This window comes from Parasteatoda tepidariorum, chromosome 4, assembly GCF_982258835.1.
Source record: "Parasteatoda tepidariorum strain Cologne lab strain chromosome 4, Ptep-v5.0, whole genome shotgun sequence".
Lineage (NCBI taxonomy): Eukaryota > Metazoa > Arthropoda > Arachnida > Araneae > Theridiidae > Parasteatoda > Parasteatoda tepidariorum.
The window spans coordinates 51,649,352-51,670,837 of NC_141758.1; the positions used below are offsets into that span (position 1 = coordinate 51,649,352).

The following is a 21,486-nucleotide window of genomic DNA, read 5'->3' on the forward strand; positions in this document are numbered from 1 at the left end:
GTGCCACAGGACCTGGGTTCGATCCTCGGGCCGGGCAAGGTTGACTCAGCCTTTCATCCCTTCAGTGCGTCGATAAATGAGTACCAAGCATGCTTGGGAACTAAACACTGGGGGTTCTGCGTTCAACTAACCGGAACATCAGCTCCTGCACCTCAGAGAACAAGAAAACTGAGATGGGCAAAGAAGGCCTTAGCCCCCTATGGGCTTTCGCGCCACCGAGTTTAGTATACAATATTTAATTTTAAAATCTTATGCATACGTAACTTCGTTTGATTTTAAAATTAGGTGAATATGAATTTTCTTGTTTCATTTTAAGATCACATGAATATGAATTCCAATGTTTAACTTTAAGTCACTTGACCATGAATCATAAGTGACTTTTAAATCGCATTTTTTATTATTTAATTTTATACCAAAACTCTATATTTAATATAAAATCGTGAAAATACAAAAGATGCACAATCTTAAATTACATAAAAAAGAATCATGGTGATTTTAAATTGAGTTTGTGCTTTGGTAGGAAAAGGTATATTCCAAAAAGAAACTCTTTGAAGAGGCATTTTTTTTAAGTAATAGTAAAAAAAATTACGTTGTTGTGACAAATTTTTCATACGACGTTTGTGTATATTATACATGTCTGCTCAGTTATTCTTAGACATATATGTCATACAAAATACATTACTAGTATTTATCCATTCTAAAAAAATTAGCAAATTTTCAGCTAAGTCCATGTCTTTAGATGTGCAATCTGGTTTCTTTCCTCTCAAGTGTGCTATTTGTTCTACTAATAATCAAAATAATTATAATAGTTTGTCACATTTCTCCCTTCAATATGTTACTGAACAATTTTAAGTTACAAAATATTTTGACTTATTTCCAAATTTTAAGCAGATCCTTTTATTACCATTAAAAAATTTCGTTATGCATCAAGCAAAGTCTCCTTATTTCTATTTAATAATTTAAAGGTAGATTTTCTCAAACTAATACTTTAAGAATTAAAAGCCTCGAAGCAGTTCAAAATTAAATTTTAAAATTTCGATTGTTATTTATAGAAATAGGATAATCTTAATATTCACAAAATTATTAATGAAGCGGGATTTCATTTAATTATAAGAATTTAACTTGCAAGCATTCCTAGCTTGGCAATGGATGAAATGAAAAACAAAACAGTTCAAAATCCACAAAGGATAGAGTATATGTAGACTGAGCTATGTAGACTAAATTAATCTAGATAGGGTATATGTAGACTGGTGGGAACCCCAGGGCGTAAAAGATTAAACTAGAATAGACTTCCAAATATTGCAAACAGTGGGAAATAGAATTAGAATTTTTTTAAAACAAATAGAAAAATCAAGTCCTGTAGATGAAGAGCAGTTTTGAATAATTTTAGCTGCTGAAAACACAATCCCGTGACTAGAATTCCAACTATATAGTGACGGAAGCTCTGTTAATGTCTTTTTTTTTTCTGGACACATCTGTCATGTTCAATCAAAGTTTGGCAAGGTATACAAAAGACCACATTGATACAGAATTGGATAAATACCCCTGCTCTTAAGTTTAAAATATAGTTTTTTTAGATTTCAAGATTAATTTTCTATAGATGGAATAAATAATATCAGAAGGAAAACAGGGGTCAACAGCAATAACTTTAACGTAAAAGAGCTCTAGATTGAGAAAATAACTATTTGAACAAATTTTAGAAGCACAGAAGATGAGTGCTATTAAGAGTGAAATTAACTAAATTTCACCAACTTTAAAGAACATATTGCTGATATTAATAGCTGGAGTATTTATCTAATTTGTATCAATATGGTCTTAAGTACATTGTTAGCTAAGCGCACCCTTAAACTTTGATTTAAAGAAAATGAAAGGTGTTGAAAATCAGAATGTGTACTTTGAAAATAAAAACAACAAACATTCAAGTATCTTAATATATTTTACTGTTTATATAATGAATATTTAATCTTTGGAATAATATTTTACAAGAACAATAAAAGTATTCAATTGACAGAACAATATTTTGCTCATAGATTTTTATATAATGAACTAATCTTTCTCGAAATATTGTACAAGAACAATATAAGTACTCACATAACAAAACAATTAATGTTGTTAGAAGATATAAACATCACAGGTTAGACAAACCATTTCAAAACTTTATATCACAGGCTTTAACAGACAACTCGAAAAAATAACCAAGTTTAAGAATTACCACTGAACATTAAAAATAAAAGAATTATTTATCAGGGGTGATTGTAACACAAAGTGAAAAACTCTGAAAATTTTATGTGCAAAAAAATCAATATCAAGGTAACTTATATACTATACATGCTTCATATTTAACATAATTTTTTTGAAACAATATTTATAATTAAATTACCTACTAGTGAAGAATATCACACCTTTAAAGTAACTATTTTAAAAGTATTGTATTTTGTAATAGTGTGAATATGAATCGAGATATTGTTTCAAATTATGATGAATTTTTAGATGACGTTAATACTAATCACAATGCATTGTCTTTAAATCTCGTATATCTACGAAAATCTGTTTGATAATGCAGGAGTGTGGATATGAATCGGAATTTAAAAACAAGGACACAAATAGAGACATTGGATTTTAAAATTGCGTGAATACAAATCGCAGCATTGGATTTTAAATTCTCATGAATACAAATCGCGATATTGGGTTATGAAAACGCGGTTATACAAACTGCATGAATAGGAATAGTGTTCTAAGATTTTTAAATTGAGAGAATACGAATCGCAACGCATATTTTTTAATAAGCTAAACACAAAAATCAATGCTTGAAATAAAAATTGAGTGAATAAGAATCTTGATATTAGTAGATTACAGCACAGTTTCAAATATTCAAAATGACAAAAATATGAATGCCAAATCAAAAGAATCAAATTGGTGGAAAAATGACGTTTATGTAAACATTTCGTTAACAGGATATAGCAAAAGTTTCAAAGTTTTGTCAGATTATGTTTATGATTTGCGGAATACTGCAAACCAATGGTCTTGAGAATGAGATACTAGCAATTTTTATGGAAAAGTCACATGCCTTGCATCCAGTTTTTAGACCTGGAAGAATGATACGAAAATCCAAGAATTTCTTGGCACACCTGGAATGCAATCACCCCTGATTTACAAAAATTTTTTGTCTTTCAACTATTCAAATGCAACATACACCATTTATAATAGAAAAAATATTTATCTTAACTTTTTATTTTTAGAAATAAGTCATTATGGGAGGCCCCTTTTAAAAGTTCTTTTTTATTGAAAACTATTTTGTGTACCTTATATTTGTACTAATCTTTTAAAGATAATGACTAGTTTGACAAAAAAAAAAAAAAATAAGTTGAAGCTCAGATATTTTTTATTTGAATAAACTTTACTGGAACTTAATTATCATAAAATGACCTCCCTAATGCCCAATGTAATTTAACAGAAAATTTTATAACTTTCAATTATGAAAAAATTTTTGCAGCAATACAAAACTATATATTTAAATAATATATTTAAATAAATTTAAATATATTAATGCAAGAAAAATAGCTGAATTGAAGATTAAGGGTAGAAGATATTCAGCCATACTCAATTGTAATTTAGAAAAATATTTTTAAAAAATTTAAATAATCACTTGGTTATTACAAGAAACAGAAAAGAAAAATTCATTAAAAAAAAAATTACTCCAATTTTGAATTTTCAGTCATTACAATAATAAACGAACAATAGCTGTGTAATAATTAAGAATCTTTGTCAATATTAAAAAAATTTACACAATTCAAGAAGAGTGACTAAATTTAAATAAAATTAAATTTAAAAAATGAATAAATTGAGATTCATAAAATTGAACAGCGTTGTTTAAGCTTAAGCTTAATAACCTCTACCCATGCTTATATACAACAGGTTTTTTTAAATGTAATTTCACAAATGCAATACATACAGAATTACCTTATATCTGTTAAGTTCAATAACACAAAATAGAAACAGTAATTAAATACTAGAACTTTCAAGTGTCTTTAAAATAGTATAAAATTTTAAAAGCAGCTTACCATAAGCAAGCACTACATAAAATAAAGTATAAAAATATCTTGATTAACAGTTTTTCCATCATTAAACTTTGTCTCTTATTAGTATACCTGAAAATAATTTAAGAAAAACTTATTTCCATAGTTATAAGTTATACATCATCAGCTTGGAAATTTTTTTTAATAAAATGACTTTCAAAATGTTTAAAAAAAGGTATTACCTGTATTAAAAAAAAATTTATTTATGAATAATTATACTTAAATTATATCCATTACCTCTCCCTTAATTATATTATAATAACCATAAATTTAATTTTGCACAAATACTTAGAAAAGTCCTACATCAAATTTACACGCTACCAGCAGTCTGCCTACACAAATTCACAGCTTTGCAACTCTCTACTTATTCATCCTGCCTTTGGTAAATTGCTCTGAATAATCAGCATTAATATTTTGGCGGAAAATTGGAGGGTTCTCTCCATTTACTTATTTACTGTTCTCATTTTTACAGATTTTCCAAATAAACAATACTTTAAGACATTTTAACTACAAATTTTAATTAGATATTAATCCTGAATATCGATAAGCAAAATTTAACAGCAATGACAGATTAGCTAAAATTATCTATCTGGTTTCAGAGAACTGCTAATTCAAAAGTATACAACATTCAGGGATGAGTAATGCATGGAAAAAAATATATAATACAAATCCCTATAGTAGTGAGAGTTCGAGCAGAACAATCTAAGTCTATAGCGATATTTATGTCATAGTCAAAATGAAAATTTCATATGCGGTCAAATTATGTTATTTACATAATTTGATATTTAAGTGATGTTCCTCTCGTTATATTAAGTTTCCTAAAAAAATTATTCTGCATTTTGAGAAATGGTAATTCAACTGGTGAGAGTTTTTTTATTACTTATTTTAGAGGCGATCAAAATATTAGATATACTTTTGATCCAGGACTACAAAGCTTGCACCCTAAGTCAACCAGTACAACCCAATAGAAATCTGCTCTATACAATCAATATCAAATTTTTTATCGATGTCTGTCACAGCAATAGCTCCTGCAGAATTGGTAATAAAAAATCTTGCTAAGGACAAAATTTAAGTATATCCAACTCTAACAATACTGCCCTACAAAAGCACCTTGTAATAAAAATTTAAACAGTCCAACTGCATTGCAAAAGCATTTTGAAATAATTTTAAAAGTTCAATCTAAAAAACCTTAAAATTTAAGGCACTACCATTTTTCTGCTGATAGTGATATGATTTTTTATTAATAAAAGTGATTCTGAAAATCTAATTAATAAAAACATAGTTACAGAGTGAGAAACAAAGCAGGATACTCTGAATAACTTTTGATCTAATTTTTATTTCAGGTACAAGGATTCAATCCTAATTTTTCATGGCGTAACCTCAAATATGTTAATTTATCAGTGCAAATAGTATTTAAAATAAACACATAAACCTACTTTTCGGGGTATTTGGATTTCTGACCTTCAAAATATAACCAATCTGGACAATAGTAGCCCCAATCTGGGAAGGACGGTCCCAATAGTTTGGGGTCCCTGAATAGACACACACACACTTTTGAGCACAATTATAAAATTCACTTATCCAAAGAAAATTTCACCCAAAAAATAATTTTTAATAATTATTTGCAGAATTAGTATCAATCATGAAATCAAAAATTATCCAGAGTGTTCCCTTTTTTTGTGTGCATTATACATTAAAATGAAAAATATGAATTACCTGGTTTAGTATATCTTAACTTCTCGAGCCAGGGTACCTAATATCTAAATGGAAAAGAAAAAAAAGAAAATTGAACAAATTTTATTTATCTTTTTCTCAAAATATTAAACAAAAAATTAGGTATATTACCATTTTTCGGAGTTCTATATACTCCTCTTCCACAACCAAGTGCAGGGAAATCATCTTCTAAATTTTGAGTAGCTACAAATAAATATTTTTAAATGACTTCATTACTTTATAAATACCAATAAAATTTTACGAAATGTGATAAATAAACCTACCAGCCGCTGCAGAGTACCCCCTTCCAAAACCCAACTTGCTCATACCAGATAAAGCAGCACTGTAATTAATATTGCTGGTAGGTGCAGATTGAGGGGCGGGAGTTGGTGCGAAAATATTTGCAGCAATGCGTGAAGGTGCAACAGCAGGTTTGCCTGTATAAAAGAACAGTTAAAAATCAGATAAGATCTTGATAAAAAATCAATCTTGCTGAACTTGAGAACGAGCAAATTATTGATAAAAGGCACTTTTTAATACATTTACACTCAGTAAAACTATCCCTTCTGTTATAACAATATTAGCACTATGATGATCGATACTTAAATTAAATTAGCTACCCCATAAACGAAATATTTTATTGCCAATACATTAAGATTTAAACTTAATAAATCTTATCACTATATACAGCCAAATTAAATGCTAATACAAAATGACAAGCATTAAAAACAATTTATTTTAATCACTTCATTTTACATATTTTGATTAGATGTGGCATTATTTTCTCTCCTTTATCTAAGATAAGTTCTATAATTTTGACTTATTCTTTCATAGATAAATTTTCTCCTTCAGACATTTTAAACAGAGAGATGCATGAAAAGCAAGTTTTTAAGAAAAGGTAAGGTACTTTTAATTTACAAACATCATGTACCAAAAAATAAAAATAACAAGGCAGTAATGAGCCAAGAATAAATACACAAAAAAAAAATATATATATATAAACAAAAATATTGGTTGGAAGTTTTCATAGCATTTAATATGCAAAACAGCTGAGACAAACAAAATATATCCATTCATTTTATAATTATTAAAGTATTAAGAGATTTTATATAAATATTTGTATTATAAGTCTAACCTTCTACTTCTGTATTCAGATTGATATTTTTCTATGAATTATTGAAAAAAATCCTAAACTGATCTAATAGGAAAATTAGTAATTAGTAAAATTATTTTGAATAAGCACAGACAGAGATATTCTTTATAATTTATAAGATTAAGAGTAAACTCATCATAAAACATTTATACTAGCTTAAATTTTTAGCAGACAGTTCAACTTTAGTATTAACACGTTACATGCGGGAAAACTTTTTGAAAAACTGTATTACAGCAGTTAGCGATAAGAATATTAAAAAAGTGATAGGCAAGATTTCATAAAAGGTGGAGCAATCTTGTCTCCATAGCTACAACTTTAATTTAAAAAAAATAATAATAATAATTACTAGCCGTAGTACTGATTACACATACAATGAATCATTTATACATGTTTGTATATATTGTACATGCTTGAATAATTATACCTGTTTTGTATAAGAATTACTTTTAGCTATAACAATATTCACAAAAATAATAAATATTTGAATATTTAACATTTGTAATAATAATGATTAAGTTATATATTTAATTGCCAAAATAGCAATTAAATTATTTTGATTTAAAAGAACTTTACATTATATTAGATTAAAGTAAATGTTATTTTAATAGTATTATTAATTTATTTGTCAATGTGCATATTATAATAGTATATGAAGCATCAGCTTAAATAGTTATAACACTTCAATTATTAAGATAAAAAGTGACTATTACCTCTGCCTAATCCAAGATGATGAAATTCACTTGCAGTTTTATTTTCAACCTAAATTTAAAATAGTGATAGAATATGAATTCACCCAAGAAAATTGATTGATAATTTAAAAAACAAAATAAAAAAACATTAACTAAGGAAGTGTCCAAATATAATGATTAAACATTGTTCTAAAATATTCTCAAGCTAACCTCACTTTATATATATCTTAAAATTTCTTTGATTAAAATTTACAAAATAACTATGGCGCTTAATGATTTGAACATGATTGACCAATTAAAAAAAACTTTTGCTACAAATTTTTTTTTAAATTTCCTGTTAAAAGAAAAAGTTGTGCAATAAATGCAATAAAGCCAATCAAGTCTAATGTTTGCTACTTCTACTTAACACACATCTATTCAAATGCTGAAAATTCCTCATAGTCAATCATTAATAGCCAAATCATAAAAATTAATCACTCATAATTAATCAAATTAGTGTAGCAAATAAATAATTAACAAAAATAGACAACATTTGGTTAATGATAATGCAAATAATGTGAACACATAATAGTCATAGAAAATCCGGATGGCATTAAAATTAAATTTCACACCTAGACAACCCATATTCAAAACTTAAAGACAACCTTAAGAAATACTTTAAGTAACATATACAAAAACATTTAAGATGTACAAACCTCACTAGGAGCTTTGGGCTGTCTGCTGTACATTTGCAATTTAGGCTCAGCTACAGGTGTTGGTTTAGAATTGCTACTAAAGAAGACATCTTTACATAAGAAAATTATAGAAAGTAACATGTTTCTATACAAGGATAATCTCAACAATGATAATAAAAATATAATAGCACTTTTCCTATTAAAATCATTTGGTTAACTAAGAAATATTATATCTTTATAAGATTCTCAACCACAAGAACTAAAACCCATGATTTATAAACAAGCAAGGGCTAATGTAAAAAAAATTGATTATTTGTTGATTAATGATTAATTACATATTCATGCAAGTGAAAAAATCCAGCTGACAAAAGACTAGAAATATTATAGCCAATAAAAAACAAGAACAAATTCAAACATACAGTGTCATAAATGGACAGATGAAATCTTTTCATAAATTACCAGAGGTTAAGCTTAATGACCCTTTGTCATATCAGCAGACACTTTGATCTGAAAATTCATGTTGATAGTACTCCAGACATTGAACTTAATATCAGCTTGAAAAAAGTGCCTTCTCAATCTAATGATCCACTGGAGATTTTAATTTTATAACATAACTCTCTCTACAAAATGTATTGGAATTCAAATTAAGTAATTTGAATAGAAACAATGGGTCCAATACAAATTGAAAATGGCTATAAATTTTTTTTTTTTTCTGTATAAAGCAACTCTTGACAATCACCAAAGTGTGAAAAATTCTTTTGAGAAAAAATTATTCAAATTTGATCTTCTAAACAAGATTAAGAAACATTAAGCATAGAGTTTTAAGTTTTTATGAAGCATTATTTATACATACCAGAGTAAATTTACAAAACTATGCAATTAGTATTTGCTACTGTTATAAACAAAAGTAACTCCTTTTCTCTTCTAAGAAATTTTAATTAGTAATAGTACCAGTTTTTTTCACTACAGCATGAGAATCTCGCATATTTTCTTCTTTCCTCGCATTAAAAAATTATTAATGCGAGAAGTTCGCCCACCCTATTAATGAATCTCAAAATGCGTGAATCTCACGAATTTTGGGAAAAATTTCGTCTTCTACCATTTTGAATGAAATCTGCTTCGTTTTTCTTCCTTGATCTTTCATTATTTTCAATATCGGTCCTTCTTATCTAGCTTCCCTATTTACCAGTATTGTTCAGAGCCAGAGCATCCCCCCGAACCCCTTTTTCTGCAATCACGTGTTCACCGTAGGTAAGGTTTCTTCATGTAAAATGTTTACATTTTTTGTGCCTGAATGTAAGATGGACAAATACATTGTTAAGACAAATTAAACAAATGTAGAAACGGTAAAAACGAAACAAATACGGATATTCAACGGATATGGATCAAATACTAGCATGAACTTGGAAAGAACTTCAACGTACTTCAAGATTTTATAGCAGAAATAATTTAAAAGCCTATGCTGGCTGATGTAGAGGATAGGAAAGTGTGTGCACAATGCTACAAATTTACTTAGTGTTTTCAAATAATTCAGCACCTGTTGCAAGGTCATTTAGCACCCAAAACCGGATTAAGAAAACTATCGTAACAGATTGACTGATAAGCATTTGAGCAACCTAATGAGAATAGCTGTTGAAAAAGTAGATACAGAACATTTTCCATATGATGATGCAGCAAAAATATTTAATGCTTTAAAAATTAGAAGATGTTAAAAATGTACTATAATTAAAGAAATATTTTTTTCCAAGTTTATTCGTGTTTTGTTTTTTTTTAAATTTTTAGAAATCTCACGTAATTTTTTGAAATCTCACCCTGTTTTTGAGAAAGGGTGAGAAATTCTCACCCATTTATTTTTCTGTAATGAAAACACTGAGTACCAAGATATCTTACAAAAATCAGAACATTAGACAAATCGATATACTAACAAATTTTAAAATGGGACATTTTCTCGCACATGATCAATAAAGAAATTTCTGTACAAACACATTCTAATAGTAAATAAAACAATATCCTGGTTTAAAAATGGTAAAAATAATATTTTCTTTTTTATAAAGGAAGCAATAATAATTGCTTCCTTTATAGATAAAATTGACTCATTGTTTTCCTTACATTGAAATATTAATAATACCTTGCAAAAATCAGAACATTAAGTCTAAATACTTACACATTTTAAAATAAGAAATTTTCTCACAAATGATAAATGAAATTTTTTTGTATAAACTCATTCCGATAAACCCCATCTGATAAATTTAAAAAAAAAAATGCAAAACAATATTTTTTACTACTTTTAAAATAAGCCACTTTTTCTTTGAAAATTTTTTAAAATTAAATTAAAAAAATCAAAATGGTATGTTCGGAATTTAACAGATTGACAAAATAAATTTTTAATCTAAGCTTCATTATTTTATTAATTATTAAATCACTAACAACTGAAATATACAGAACTATAAAAAAGTTGTACACCTCGTTCAGCAAACTTATTAGGCAACCTGAGTTGGCAAACGTTAGGCATATTGATCAGATTTAGAAGAAATAGTCACTTAAAAATATGCATATGTATGTTAAAAATAATTAAAATAAGACATTGAATGATTAAAAGTAAATACTTATGTTAATTTCTTTGATCTTTTAAAGCCTTTTTAGATTTTTTCCAAAAAGGTAACCATGTGCAGTAACATTTTATTTATGAAAAACTTGTTAAAATTCCAAAAAATTGGATTGACATGTTTTATTCAAAATTTTTCAGTTCACATCCTTAATTTGATACAGTTACAGTGGCAAACAATATTTCTGCAATTTACATTTTATCAATAAGAATATTATTAACTCTATACTGTTCATCCATAACAATGTAAATCATTACTTTTCAAGTTCAGCAGGCCGTTTATGTAATTCCTGATACAATTTCCTTCTTTCTGCTGGTTTTGATAATGCAGGAGGTTCAACTATTGCACAAGGAGGTGGTTTAGATGGTACAAATCCAGGAGCAGGCTCCATTGATTCCAGTCCTAAAATGCATAAACTAAATTAATATTTGAAAAAGCAATAAACTAATTTATAAGCAAGTTCACATATTTTAGTCTTCAAATATGTACTTAAGTTTTTGAGTAGAAAAATTTAGTGCAGGCATAATAGTGCGAACATAAAAAAGGGAAATCGAAGAAAAAAAATCTGAATGGATAGAGTCAAGATAGAAAAGATTCTGAACTACAGTTAAGGGCTATAACAAGCAGTAGCTCTCTAGATTATTTTGCGTGCAGCTAAAATCAAAACAATTATGCTCCGAGGTGAAATGCATCACACATTTGATACTATATAATAATTAGAAGCAAGTTTTGTAAACTTCCAACACAAAAACTGATATATCACATTACTAAGTGGAGTTTAGGAAAAGTTTGAGTTTGTTAATGGACAGTTCACACCTATTTTTTGTAAATAAAAGACTCTTCACAAAATACTTGACTTTAAAAAAAAAAATTTAAAAATATTTTATAGTAAAATCAGACTAAATTTTTGGGCAACATGACCAGTCTTCAAATATTTACAGCATTATGAGTTCTTTTTATTACTTTGATAAGAGTCCCTCGCAATAAATGAACAGATCAGAAAATACAGCATTTTAAACATGTTTAAATTGTCTTAAAATAATGAAAGATTAAAAAAAGTTAACTAAATAAAATTCAATTACAATACAGAAATAAAGGTATTAATATGAATTTGAAAGTCAAATAGAAAAACGATCAGAAGCTTACCTAAATCTACGAAATTGGCTTTAAATGACCTAATTTAGCTTAAAAAATTCAAATAGCCAGCTCCAGAACTTAATCTTTATAAATTTATGGATTCAGAGTTGATTTTGATTAGCATTTATGCATTTTATAAAGCAAATTATAGAAAAGTTGTGCTTGATTATAACAAAATATTTAAAAAATAAAAAATCAGAAAAAAGGAAGGAAAATGACAAATTACAAATTTGAGGAAGTACCTCATGCTAATTAATAACTACTATTTCAGGAAAATAAAAATGTTAAACGCACCGTCATCCCAAACTTCGTCACAGGTAGTAGGAACGGATGCAGTGTAGCTAGGAACAGAAGTATTCCCTTTGAAAGGATTGTTCTGGTGTAAAGCCTCTAAAAATAAAATAAAAATTATTAACATTGAGGAATGCTGCAAGAATTATTTTACATCAATTCCTAATTAGAAACAAGCTTTTCAAACCAGGGTTGGCTTTTTGCCGGCAGAAACTGGATTTTGCCATGCTAGTGGCAGAAACTGGTTATAACCGGTAAAAATCGGCCAGAATTGGCAGAAACTAAAAATATGTCTATATTAGTTTTAGTAATTGCTTAATGACATTTTGTTTAATTAAACTGAAAAAAGTAACTCCATATAACTGTAACAAACTTTTTAATTCATTGTTTGTAAATATATATTTTTTTGTTTATATTAATTATAAAGAGTGCAGTATATCAAATATTTATATAAAACAAATCGGACCCATTTCCTGAAACTTATTTTTCCTGTCAAGTTTCGACAGCTACCCCAGCTGCTACATGGTGGTCCAGTTTTAAAAAATATGCAACAGAAGAAAGTTTCACAAATCTTGCTTGTTCCTTGATGGCAATGCCTGCTAGTTCTGCTGGACTTGAGAGAATCTTCTCAAATTTCTCATTCGTGCATAGGCAAATTGAGAAATTGCTAGGTTTAGAAACTGCATCAAAACTTGACTTTTGTTATAGATTACTGCAGAATGCAAATAATGTATTGTAATATTTGATTTTGAATGGTGATAATTTTGTTAATAAATTGAACTTTGTTTAACATCAAATTGTTTTTTCTATGAATTATCCATTGTATGTCAATCTCAGTACTTACTTTTATGTCATTTTCTGAATTTCTGCCACAAATGTGGCAGAAAAGGGTTTCTGCCATACCGGTTTTAACCGGTTTCTACCAGTGGTTTTAACCACTTCGGCAGAAACTTGCCAACCTTGTTTCACACCAACTTATCTTCTCACAACAGAAAAGATATATAATCTTCTTAAACGAAGATATTAAACTCCTAAACATATGAAAGATATTATACTTCATAAGTATACATTTCAAGATTCAAAAATAAGAACAAAAATTTCTTCTTAAGCACCATTTCTAACATTGAATTGTATAAGAGAAAATTTTAAAAAGCAAAAGTGCTAAAGAAATTTATTGAACAAAATCTTCCTTTTTCTTCAATTAATTTAAAATTTACTGCAAAACTAACCATATAAGTTAAAAAATTAATAACACCTAATAACTAATAATATTTTTAAAAATGAAGTAGGTATATGAAAACTGAAAAACATATTGAATTATTTAAACAGATAAGTTTTTCTTTTTTTTAAAAAAAACTTCTTTACAGTTAGTTTTTTTTTAATTTAACATCCATTATTTAAACAAAGAATATTTTAATAAGCAAATACTGGTTTGTCTCCATATTAATAGATAATCTATAGATTTTTACAGTTTGCAAACGAACAAGCTCAATTTTTCCAAATAAATGCCTGCAGACACATTCATTAAATGTATCTGCAGGAATCGTCACCTTAGGAAAATCGCGACGACATGGCGACATTGTCACAGAACATTAGATTTCTTTCAAAAGGTTTCTTCATTTGGGAATAAAATGTTGTCTTGCATAGAATTGTTTTTTTTTTTTTTTAAATAACAGCTTTTCTCGTGCACAAAAGGAGAAAAAAATGCTTGTGATCCTCCAAAACTTTTCACCATGATTGAATACTCACAGGAAAAGGAAAAACTTTTCCCTTTCTCCGTAGGCATGGAGCATTCTGTGCTGGTTTTAAGTTTTCTCTTGAGCACCTATTACGTTGAATTGAAGAGGAAAAAAAAATTTATATAAATTTGCGTCTCATAACAAAAAGGTTTGTTGTTTATGAAGGTGTGTGTTGCTTCTGCCAATAACATGGAGATTGTCGATACGTATATTTTCGTTAATCAAAAATTTATATTCTGTTGAAATTTTCTAGGAGTACAGCTAAACTAAATTTAAGTCTGATAATTAACTGAAAATCCCGTGAAGTAATTTGTTTTGCCTTACCTCTAAACTATTCGCAATAATAAGTTTTTTTTAAACATAGATCTGCAAGAACAAGGAGCAACTTCGGCATAACTTTGAGAAGAAGGCTCTAGCTAGAACAAGATTAGAGAAAATGCAGTCTGATCAAACTATCGAATTAAAGGAAATCAAACTCAGACTCAAGCAATGGTAGACGAAGACTTTCCACATTGACTTAGTAGAAGGACGAAGTTGTAAAACAGAACTCGTTTTTTTAGAGCTTGAGAAGGAATTTTTCTTAGAAGAGGGTAAATTCTCCTTCATAAATTTGAAAAAAGAAATAAAAGAATTCCTCCAAAAGGTGAGAAAAAAGCTCTTCCTTAATGTTGTAACTATTTCCGCGCTGGCAGCCTTTTCGACAGCTTGATTAAATCTGGAAGTGTCGAAAATAACGAAAAGTCCAGAGATATAACAGGAAGGTGATACATTGGGAAGAAAAAAATTCAAATATACTCTTTTTGACTAAGATTATCTAACCCACTATCAGGGTGCGTAGCCAAATCTTTGAATCAAAAATAAGCACTTTTTAAAAACTTTTCAAGCACTTTGCAAAAGTTTTCAAGCACTCAAAAAATTCATATTCAATCAATGATATTATTGAAAAACAAAAACTTTTTATAAACAGTTTTAGCGTTTAAAAAAAAAAAAGAAACAGGCGTAAATCGAAACAATCAGTACTTTCCCACATCACCGAGTGAATTCAACTTGACCCTGAACTCAGAACAAAAGTACCCTTACCCCCTACGTCAAAAAAAGTGTTTGAAGTAAAATAAAATAAACAAGAACAAAATTAAAATAAATTAAAAAAAAAAACATTTCAGAAGGATCTGATATTCTCTATCCGAATTGAAGCACTCGGGTTTCGGTTAAGTGTGCGCGCATGCGCAAGTCATAACGTGGGTATGACATGAAGTCCGCGTGAATGATTACGTAGCAAACTCCCCATTTTTCGTGAAATGCATGGGATCCACCAGATATCACTGAAGGGAGAAAAAAATTATTCGGAAGAAAAAGCACTTTTTAAAAACGCCAGCTGAAAAAAGCACCTTTAAAAGCTTTTAAAAACGAAATCCCCAAAAAGCACCTTTAAGTACTTTTTACAAACGTTACGCACCCTGACTATTTTATATCATACTATTTAAAGTTTACTTTTTTTTTACAAAAAAAAACTTACTGGCGGTCATTCCTCTAAGAAGAGTATTGTCAGGACAATTCTGTAAATGGTAATCCCTCTCCATAAGTGGAAGAACGTGCGAAGCATTAAAAGAGCATATGAACTTTTCAGCATTTAAATTATTCTAGAAAAAAAGGAAGAATTAAAACAGACATTTAAAGTGAAACACTAGAAAAAATATTTAGTATTTTTACTATCTATATTTCATATTCTTAACTTTATAAATAACAAAATATAAATAAATCTTTATATATTTAATTATACTTCAATATATTAAATCCAAACCCCTAAAAGTAAATAGTACTAATTTCTGTATTCTGGGGACCTCAAAGAGCCACATGAAATGTTGTGATGTGAGTATCCTTGAGGAAGTATTCCAATTAAGAACCATGATAACTTAAAATATACATTTAATAAACCAACAAAACATAACAAATAACATGGTAGCATTAAGTAACAAAGATTAGCAATGGAATTAACTACATTTGTCTTCCAAAAAAATAAAAATATAATAAAAGTTACTGAAAAATAATATAAGTTAATTAAAAAACTGCAAAAAAAATTAATCCTATTATAAAAAATTTATATTCAATGATATTGGAGTTTTAAATACACATGCAATGCTTTGAAAATAACAAGCAGAGCTATTTAAAACAAAATTATTTTTATACACTTTTTATAATATGTAATATTACTATGAGAGACAGATAAAAAAGCATGCACTGTAATAAAAAAAACTATTCATTTTCAAAGAGAAATGTATGAAAAGTAAATTTTTTTGGAGCAGTTGTGATGTGTTAAATAAAAAAATAAATGGCTCCTTTGAATTTTTCCCTAGCCTATACTTTTTGTCAGTCTTTGCTAATAAACAGATTCTATACCTTTGAAGTCAAATCAGCCATATAGGTATCAAAAATGTACATTATGATTTTAAATTACTCACTTGTCGACACTTAGTAATGTGTAATGAAAATCTGCTTTCTTTAACTTTATGGGCTTCATCATAAGGACATGTAACCAATTTATTTGCCATCTGAAAAAGTAACATATAAGATAATTTTTCCACATAACTACAAGAATAAAAAACATAAGAGTTCAATCAAACAGAAAAATTAAAACAGAACAAAAACATTTTGTTTAAAAAAATCCCGTAAAAAATTAGAGTAAAATGTGTGCATTATCCAATTGATTATATTCTAAGTTAGCAAAGAGAAAAATTAAATACATTACAATGCGCAATGCACGAGGGTTGTTTTTTAAGCAAGGGCAGTTTGAAAATAAAAACCCAAAAGAAAGAAAATTTTTAAGAAGCAAATTTATTTTCAGATTCTAAATAAGTTTTTTTAAGCATAGTTGTCAAGTTTGTTTAAACACTTATCATACTCACTGATCAATGATAATTAATATGATTCATTTATTTACTAACTAGATTTAGAATACTCTCCTCAAACAAACTTTCCGCCTCCTCTGTTAACCAAGAGGTGACGGCCGTTTTCACATATTCATGATTGTTTTAGTGATTACCGCCAAAATGATGTTTATGGTTAAATTACATAAAATAATTGTAACTGAAATGTTAATTTCATAATACATTTAAAACTATCTGACAGCCTAAAAAAAATTTTAATGTCAATATATATAATGAGATTCAAAATTTTAGAAAATGGAAAATATGTTATTAACTGAAAAGCGCACATAAATCTAAGATTCTCTTTTCTGATGAAAAAGAACTTTAGAAATGACAAAGTAAAGTTATGCCTTAAACCTAAATGACAGGTTGATAAAATACTGCTATAAATACATACTTCAATTTACCAATTCTATAAAGAAAATAAAATCACGCTACAAGAAATCTGAATTAAAAAATTTTTTTTTTCTTCTTTTGTAATTTACATAGAATAACTTCCTCTTAAAATTGAACATACTTCCAGAGTTTTAATATTAAAATATGTCTTTGAGGATGTTTTACAACTTTTGTAAAAAGATAGCAATCCTTTTGTAAAAAGAAAAAAATCCATATTCAATAACTGCTTTTTATTAAAATATTAAACAATTGCACTAACATATCAAAATTTGTTTTGTTTTTTTTGGATTCCGTAAAATTTGAATAAATAAGATTTTTAAGACATCATCTCAAAAGTGGTGTAATTTATTTCCAACTAAGTAATAGTGCGAATTTTGCTAATTACAATTTTCTAACAGAATGTTGCTAAATTTTGAAACTATGAAAATCAATTAAAACATATAATCTGATACAACAATGCTTTGCAAATTTTTAAATTGATGGCATCTCTTTAAAAAATAAAAAAATTACATTTGATAAAGTAAAACAATGTTTGAATGACGCAACTTCACAGGGTCAAATGTGTTTAAAGAGTATTCCAGGAGAAAAGCAAACATCAACCAAATAAATCTACCATCATAGAAGAATAAAAAAATTATCATAAGTCTATATATCACACAGTATAGTTCAATAAGAAAGGGCAATGAAAATATTCTTTACATTCTTTTCCTCAATTGACAAAAATATGAAATCTTGTGCATGTTTTAATTGGGGAATGGTAGGGTTAAAATTCAATTACATTTGCCATGGCGCGAAAGGAATTTTACTAAACTTGCAAAAATTTCTGTTTATATATATATATACTAAAGTTTCTCATGAGCTGAGAAGTCACTAAATATTAGCAATTTTAGTAAGAATACAGGAACCTTTAACCCAGAGACACTTGAATTAAGAAATAAAGTGAGGACTTCCCAAACTGACTTTTGAAACTGGACAAGTACAGAGCTCATTCTAGGCAGAAAAAAGGGCAGGGTGCAAAAGTTTAAAAAAAGGGCATTATTATTCTAAAAAGGGAATAATTTCTTTCTATGGACTTTACACATTCCATTAAAAAACATTATCAATTAGCAAAATAATTTTTTTTTACTTTACTAAAAGTAGCAAAACAATCATATTAATAAATTAATATATAAAGTTAATGTGGCTAATTAGCTTAGTAATTTATTTTAAATGCATGCATATATTAATAAATGTATGTTTTTAAGTGTCTGTAGTTTTGATTTAATAATTAAAATGCTTAATAATTATGATTTAATGATAATGGAAGTAACTGCAAACTTTCAAAGACAAGTGCAACAAGGGGGTGTGTTGGCTATTTTTCCTTTCCCATATAAATTGTCCCATAATGTTGTAAATATTCCCATATACATAATATTGACAGCAATGACAAACTAAATAAAAAGACTTGAAAAGAACAAAAGTTTGAGAAATCCATAGTAGAGTTTGGGGAAAAAACAAAGGATTGAGGAAAAAGAGGGCAAAAAGGGTATGGAGTCTATTATATCAGGGCACTAATTTGCTTCAGGGGCAACAGGGTGGATTCTTTTAACTAAAAGGGCAGCAGGATGCTGCCTCAGGGGTCTGTCTAGGTTTTTCTGAAAGGTACCTATTTTGTGAAAATTTAGACATAATTTGTGAAAAATTAAAAATTATATTACAAAATCAATACAAAAGCATGGTAAAAATATAGATTTATCGTTTCTTAAGGGATACAAAAATAAAATTTTAAGAAAAAGTTTACCGTTTTTCCTAAAGTTGAATTTGTGAAACTACCGTTTCACCTAAAATTGAATTTGTGAAGGTACCGCTAAACGGTAGTAAATTCGGCATGGACAGACCTTTGTGCCTAGAATGAGCTATGCATGTAACATACACGTAATTCCAGTAAGCTCTGTAGCAGTTAAAAAGAAAATTAAAAAAAACTTTTGTTTGAACAAAGGATTAAAACAGGTGTAAGGAATAGACTCACAGAAATAAAGACTAAGAAATTAGATAATTTTATTAGAGGTCAAACTTAAGATGTCTGTGATGTTTATTTATTGCGAACAAAAAAACATGAGAATTTTTATGTAATTTGCATGTGTACATAATGTTGTTGTTGACTAACAAGTTGATAATAGATCAGTGTGAAGAATGCACTATTTCATGACATGTTTAACAGAGCTGTCATAACAGGTTTTAAAAAATCAGAAATCGAAAACAAAATAAACTGAAATTTGGATCAATTGATGAGTTTGAAGAGGATATTTCAATATCAGCACCTGTCGTCTGTGCTAACAAAGGTCCCAAAAAGATTTAAACTTCAAGTATTGTAATAAAAAAATAAAATGTAGAAATCTAGCTAAGATAAGTTACAAATTATACACTTTAGGTTTGTCCCTCTCTTCATGGAGTTTCTGTTCTGTTTCTCACAGGTCACTGAGCGGAAAGCGTTAAATCTTTGCGATTATTTTGACAAAGGTTTTTAGAATAAAATACTATTTGTTTAAAGTCTGAAAAACTAAAATTTTTCAAAACATAAAATAGGCTTTTTAAGTTATGGTAAATTCATACTCATAAGTAGAAGTCACATTTTTGATGAAATTTTGATCTAATGTAAAAAGGAGTTTTAAGTAATAACAGTTCACTGATTAGAATTCTATATATTCATTTTTCTTTCTTGCGTTTAACTTAATAAAAATTTTAAAACAATTTCAACAACTTAAAATTTTTCTGACTATCATATTCAATGATTTCAAACATATTTAAAGACATATATTGAGAATATTTAAAGAGAAAGAAACTATTTTCCACGGTTTTCAGGGAATTGTAAAATATCTTATAAAACATAACTACAATGCTATTATAAAGCTACTTGTATAAGATTAATTAAATTAGATAAAAGTTTTTCAAAGATAATCTAAATCAATAAACTATGTGTTATTAATATCCACTTTCTTAAATATATAATCTAAAGAAACAGACAGGATAAGATATTATTAGATTAAAACGTTCATTCGCCTCAAAAATATGTTAATAGGAAATAACAGTTGACATGCTCACTGCTTGAAATGGGTTCCTTATTTTTATACCGCTCGATACTATTTTTAAATCACCATGAAAATAGGCGCCTGTTTTGAGAGATTAAATCATGTTGACTGTTATTTCCTATTTATAAATTGGGAACTTTTAAAGCGATTGAAGTTTTTAAATTAGTAATAGTATACACTTTCTTATAAGCTAGTTTTCCCGAAAACTCTAATTTGACAATTTTTCTACTTGAATTAGTCACGAGGTCGAACAATTTAGAAAAGTTTCAATGTAAAGATATTTCAAATACGTTCGGGAAAAGGTACAAATTTCGAGACGAAATGATATGTGACATTTCAATTATTTATTAAAGTTTACCTTCGCAACAAATGCCTCGTCTGGTTATAAAATTGAACTATAGTATAAATCACAATTTGCAATGCAAACGTTTATTTAATAACAAATTTAAAAAAATCACTAAAAGTTTTAAACGATCACCATGGTTTAAATAAAACGTGAATGAGGAACAAAAATTGAGGCCAAAGCAGGTGCAAACTTGCATCACTGGTGAAGTAAAAAGCTGCAGTTAAGTTTATAAAATTATTAATTTGGAGCTTTCGTAGCCGAGATATTCAATCCATTGATTAAGGGACCATTCAGACTGCACGCAATTGTCTTAAAGTGAGTGCTTGAGTCGTACTAACTTCTCATTAGGCGATGGAAATGGGCTGAAGGTGGCGTAGAGCAGAACTCTCTACCTATGGCAGCACTTCACATGAGCAACACTTCGAGAGTCATGATATTTGGTCAATTTAGGAATTGGTAACTGGGCGGAGTGAGTTTGACGCTAGCTTTTATCCATCAATCTTCTTATAACCCTATATTGATTGTGTGACCAAACTTTTTCGCCAAAGCAATTGGCGTTGTTTAAACAAAAGCTATTGTTAGAGGAAGCCATTTTCTGTATTTGGCTGCGCGGGATTTCATATTTTATCATCATGAAAGTTTTAATTACAGGTAATTCTTATTAATTAAAGATT

General features: G+C 28.0%; 1 protein-coding gene across 5 annotated transcripts; it reads right to left on the minus strand.

Moving 5' to 3' along the window:
- Positions 1 to 1,917: 1,917 nt before the first annotated feature.
- arx (asterix) lies at positions 1,918 to 21,276 on the minus strand. Of its 5 annotated transcripts, none has more exons than XM_071182256.1 (11): positions 20,825 to 21,276; positions 16,538 to 16,627; positions 15,595 to 15,718; positions 12,343 to 12,438; positions 11,169 to 11,313; positions 8,327 to 8,399; positions 7,653 to 7,701; positions 6,074 to 6,226; positions 5,922 to 5,993; positions 5,793 to 5,836; positions 1,918 to 4,148 (listed from the first exon to the last, which is right to left on the minus strand). In XM_071182256.1, the coding sequence occupies exons 2-10, from the start codon at positions 16,625 to 16,627 to the stop codon at positions 5,808 to 5,810; spliced, it is 831 nt and encodes a 276-aa protein (XP_071038357.1). In that variant the 5' UTR covers positions 20,825 to 21,276; the 3' UTR covers positions 1,918 to 4,148; positions 5,793 to 5,807. The 5 variants fall into 5 exon arrangements, with proteins under 5 accessions (XP_071038357.1, XP_015906889.1, XP_087017210.1 ...); XM_016051403.3 differs by having other exon boundaries at positions 8,327 to 8,402; XM_087161084.1 differs by having other exon boundaries at positions 2,986 to 4,148; positions 8,327 to 8,402; positions 21,151 to 21,276.
- Between the last annotated feature and the right edge of the window lie 210 nt (positions 21,277 to 21,486).

Coding starts and splice junctions, on each gene's coding strand:
- arx (XM_043055096.3), bottom strand. Junction 15,719..16,537: donor ACATTACTAAGTGTCGACAA/GTGAGTAATTTA, acceptor CTTTTTTTCTAG/AATAATTTAAATGCTGAAAA. Junction 11,314..12,342: donor TGACGAAGTTTGGGATGACG/GTGCGTTTAACA, acceptor TATGCATTTTAG/GACTGGAATCAATGGAGCCT.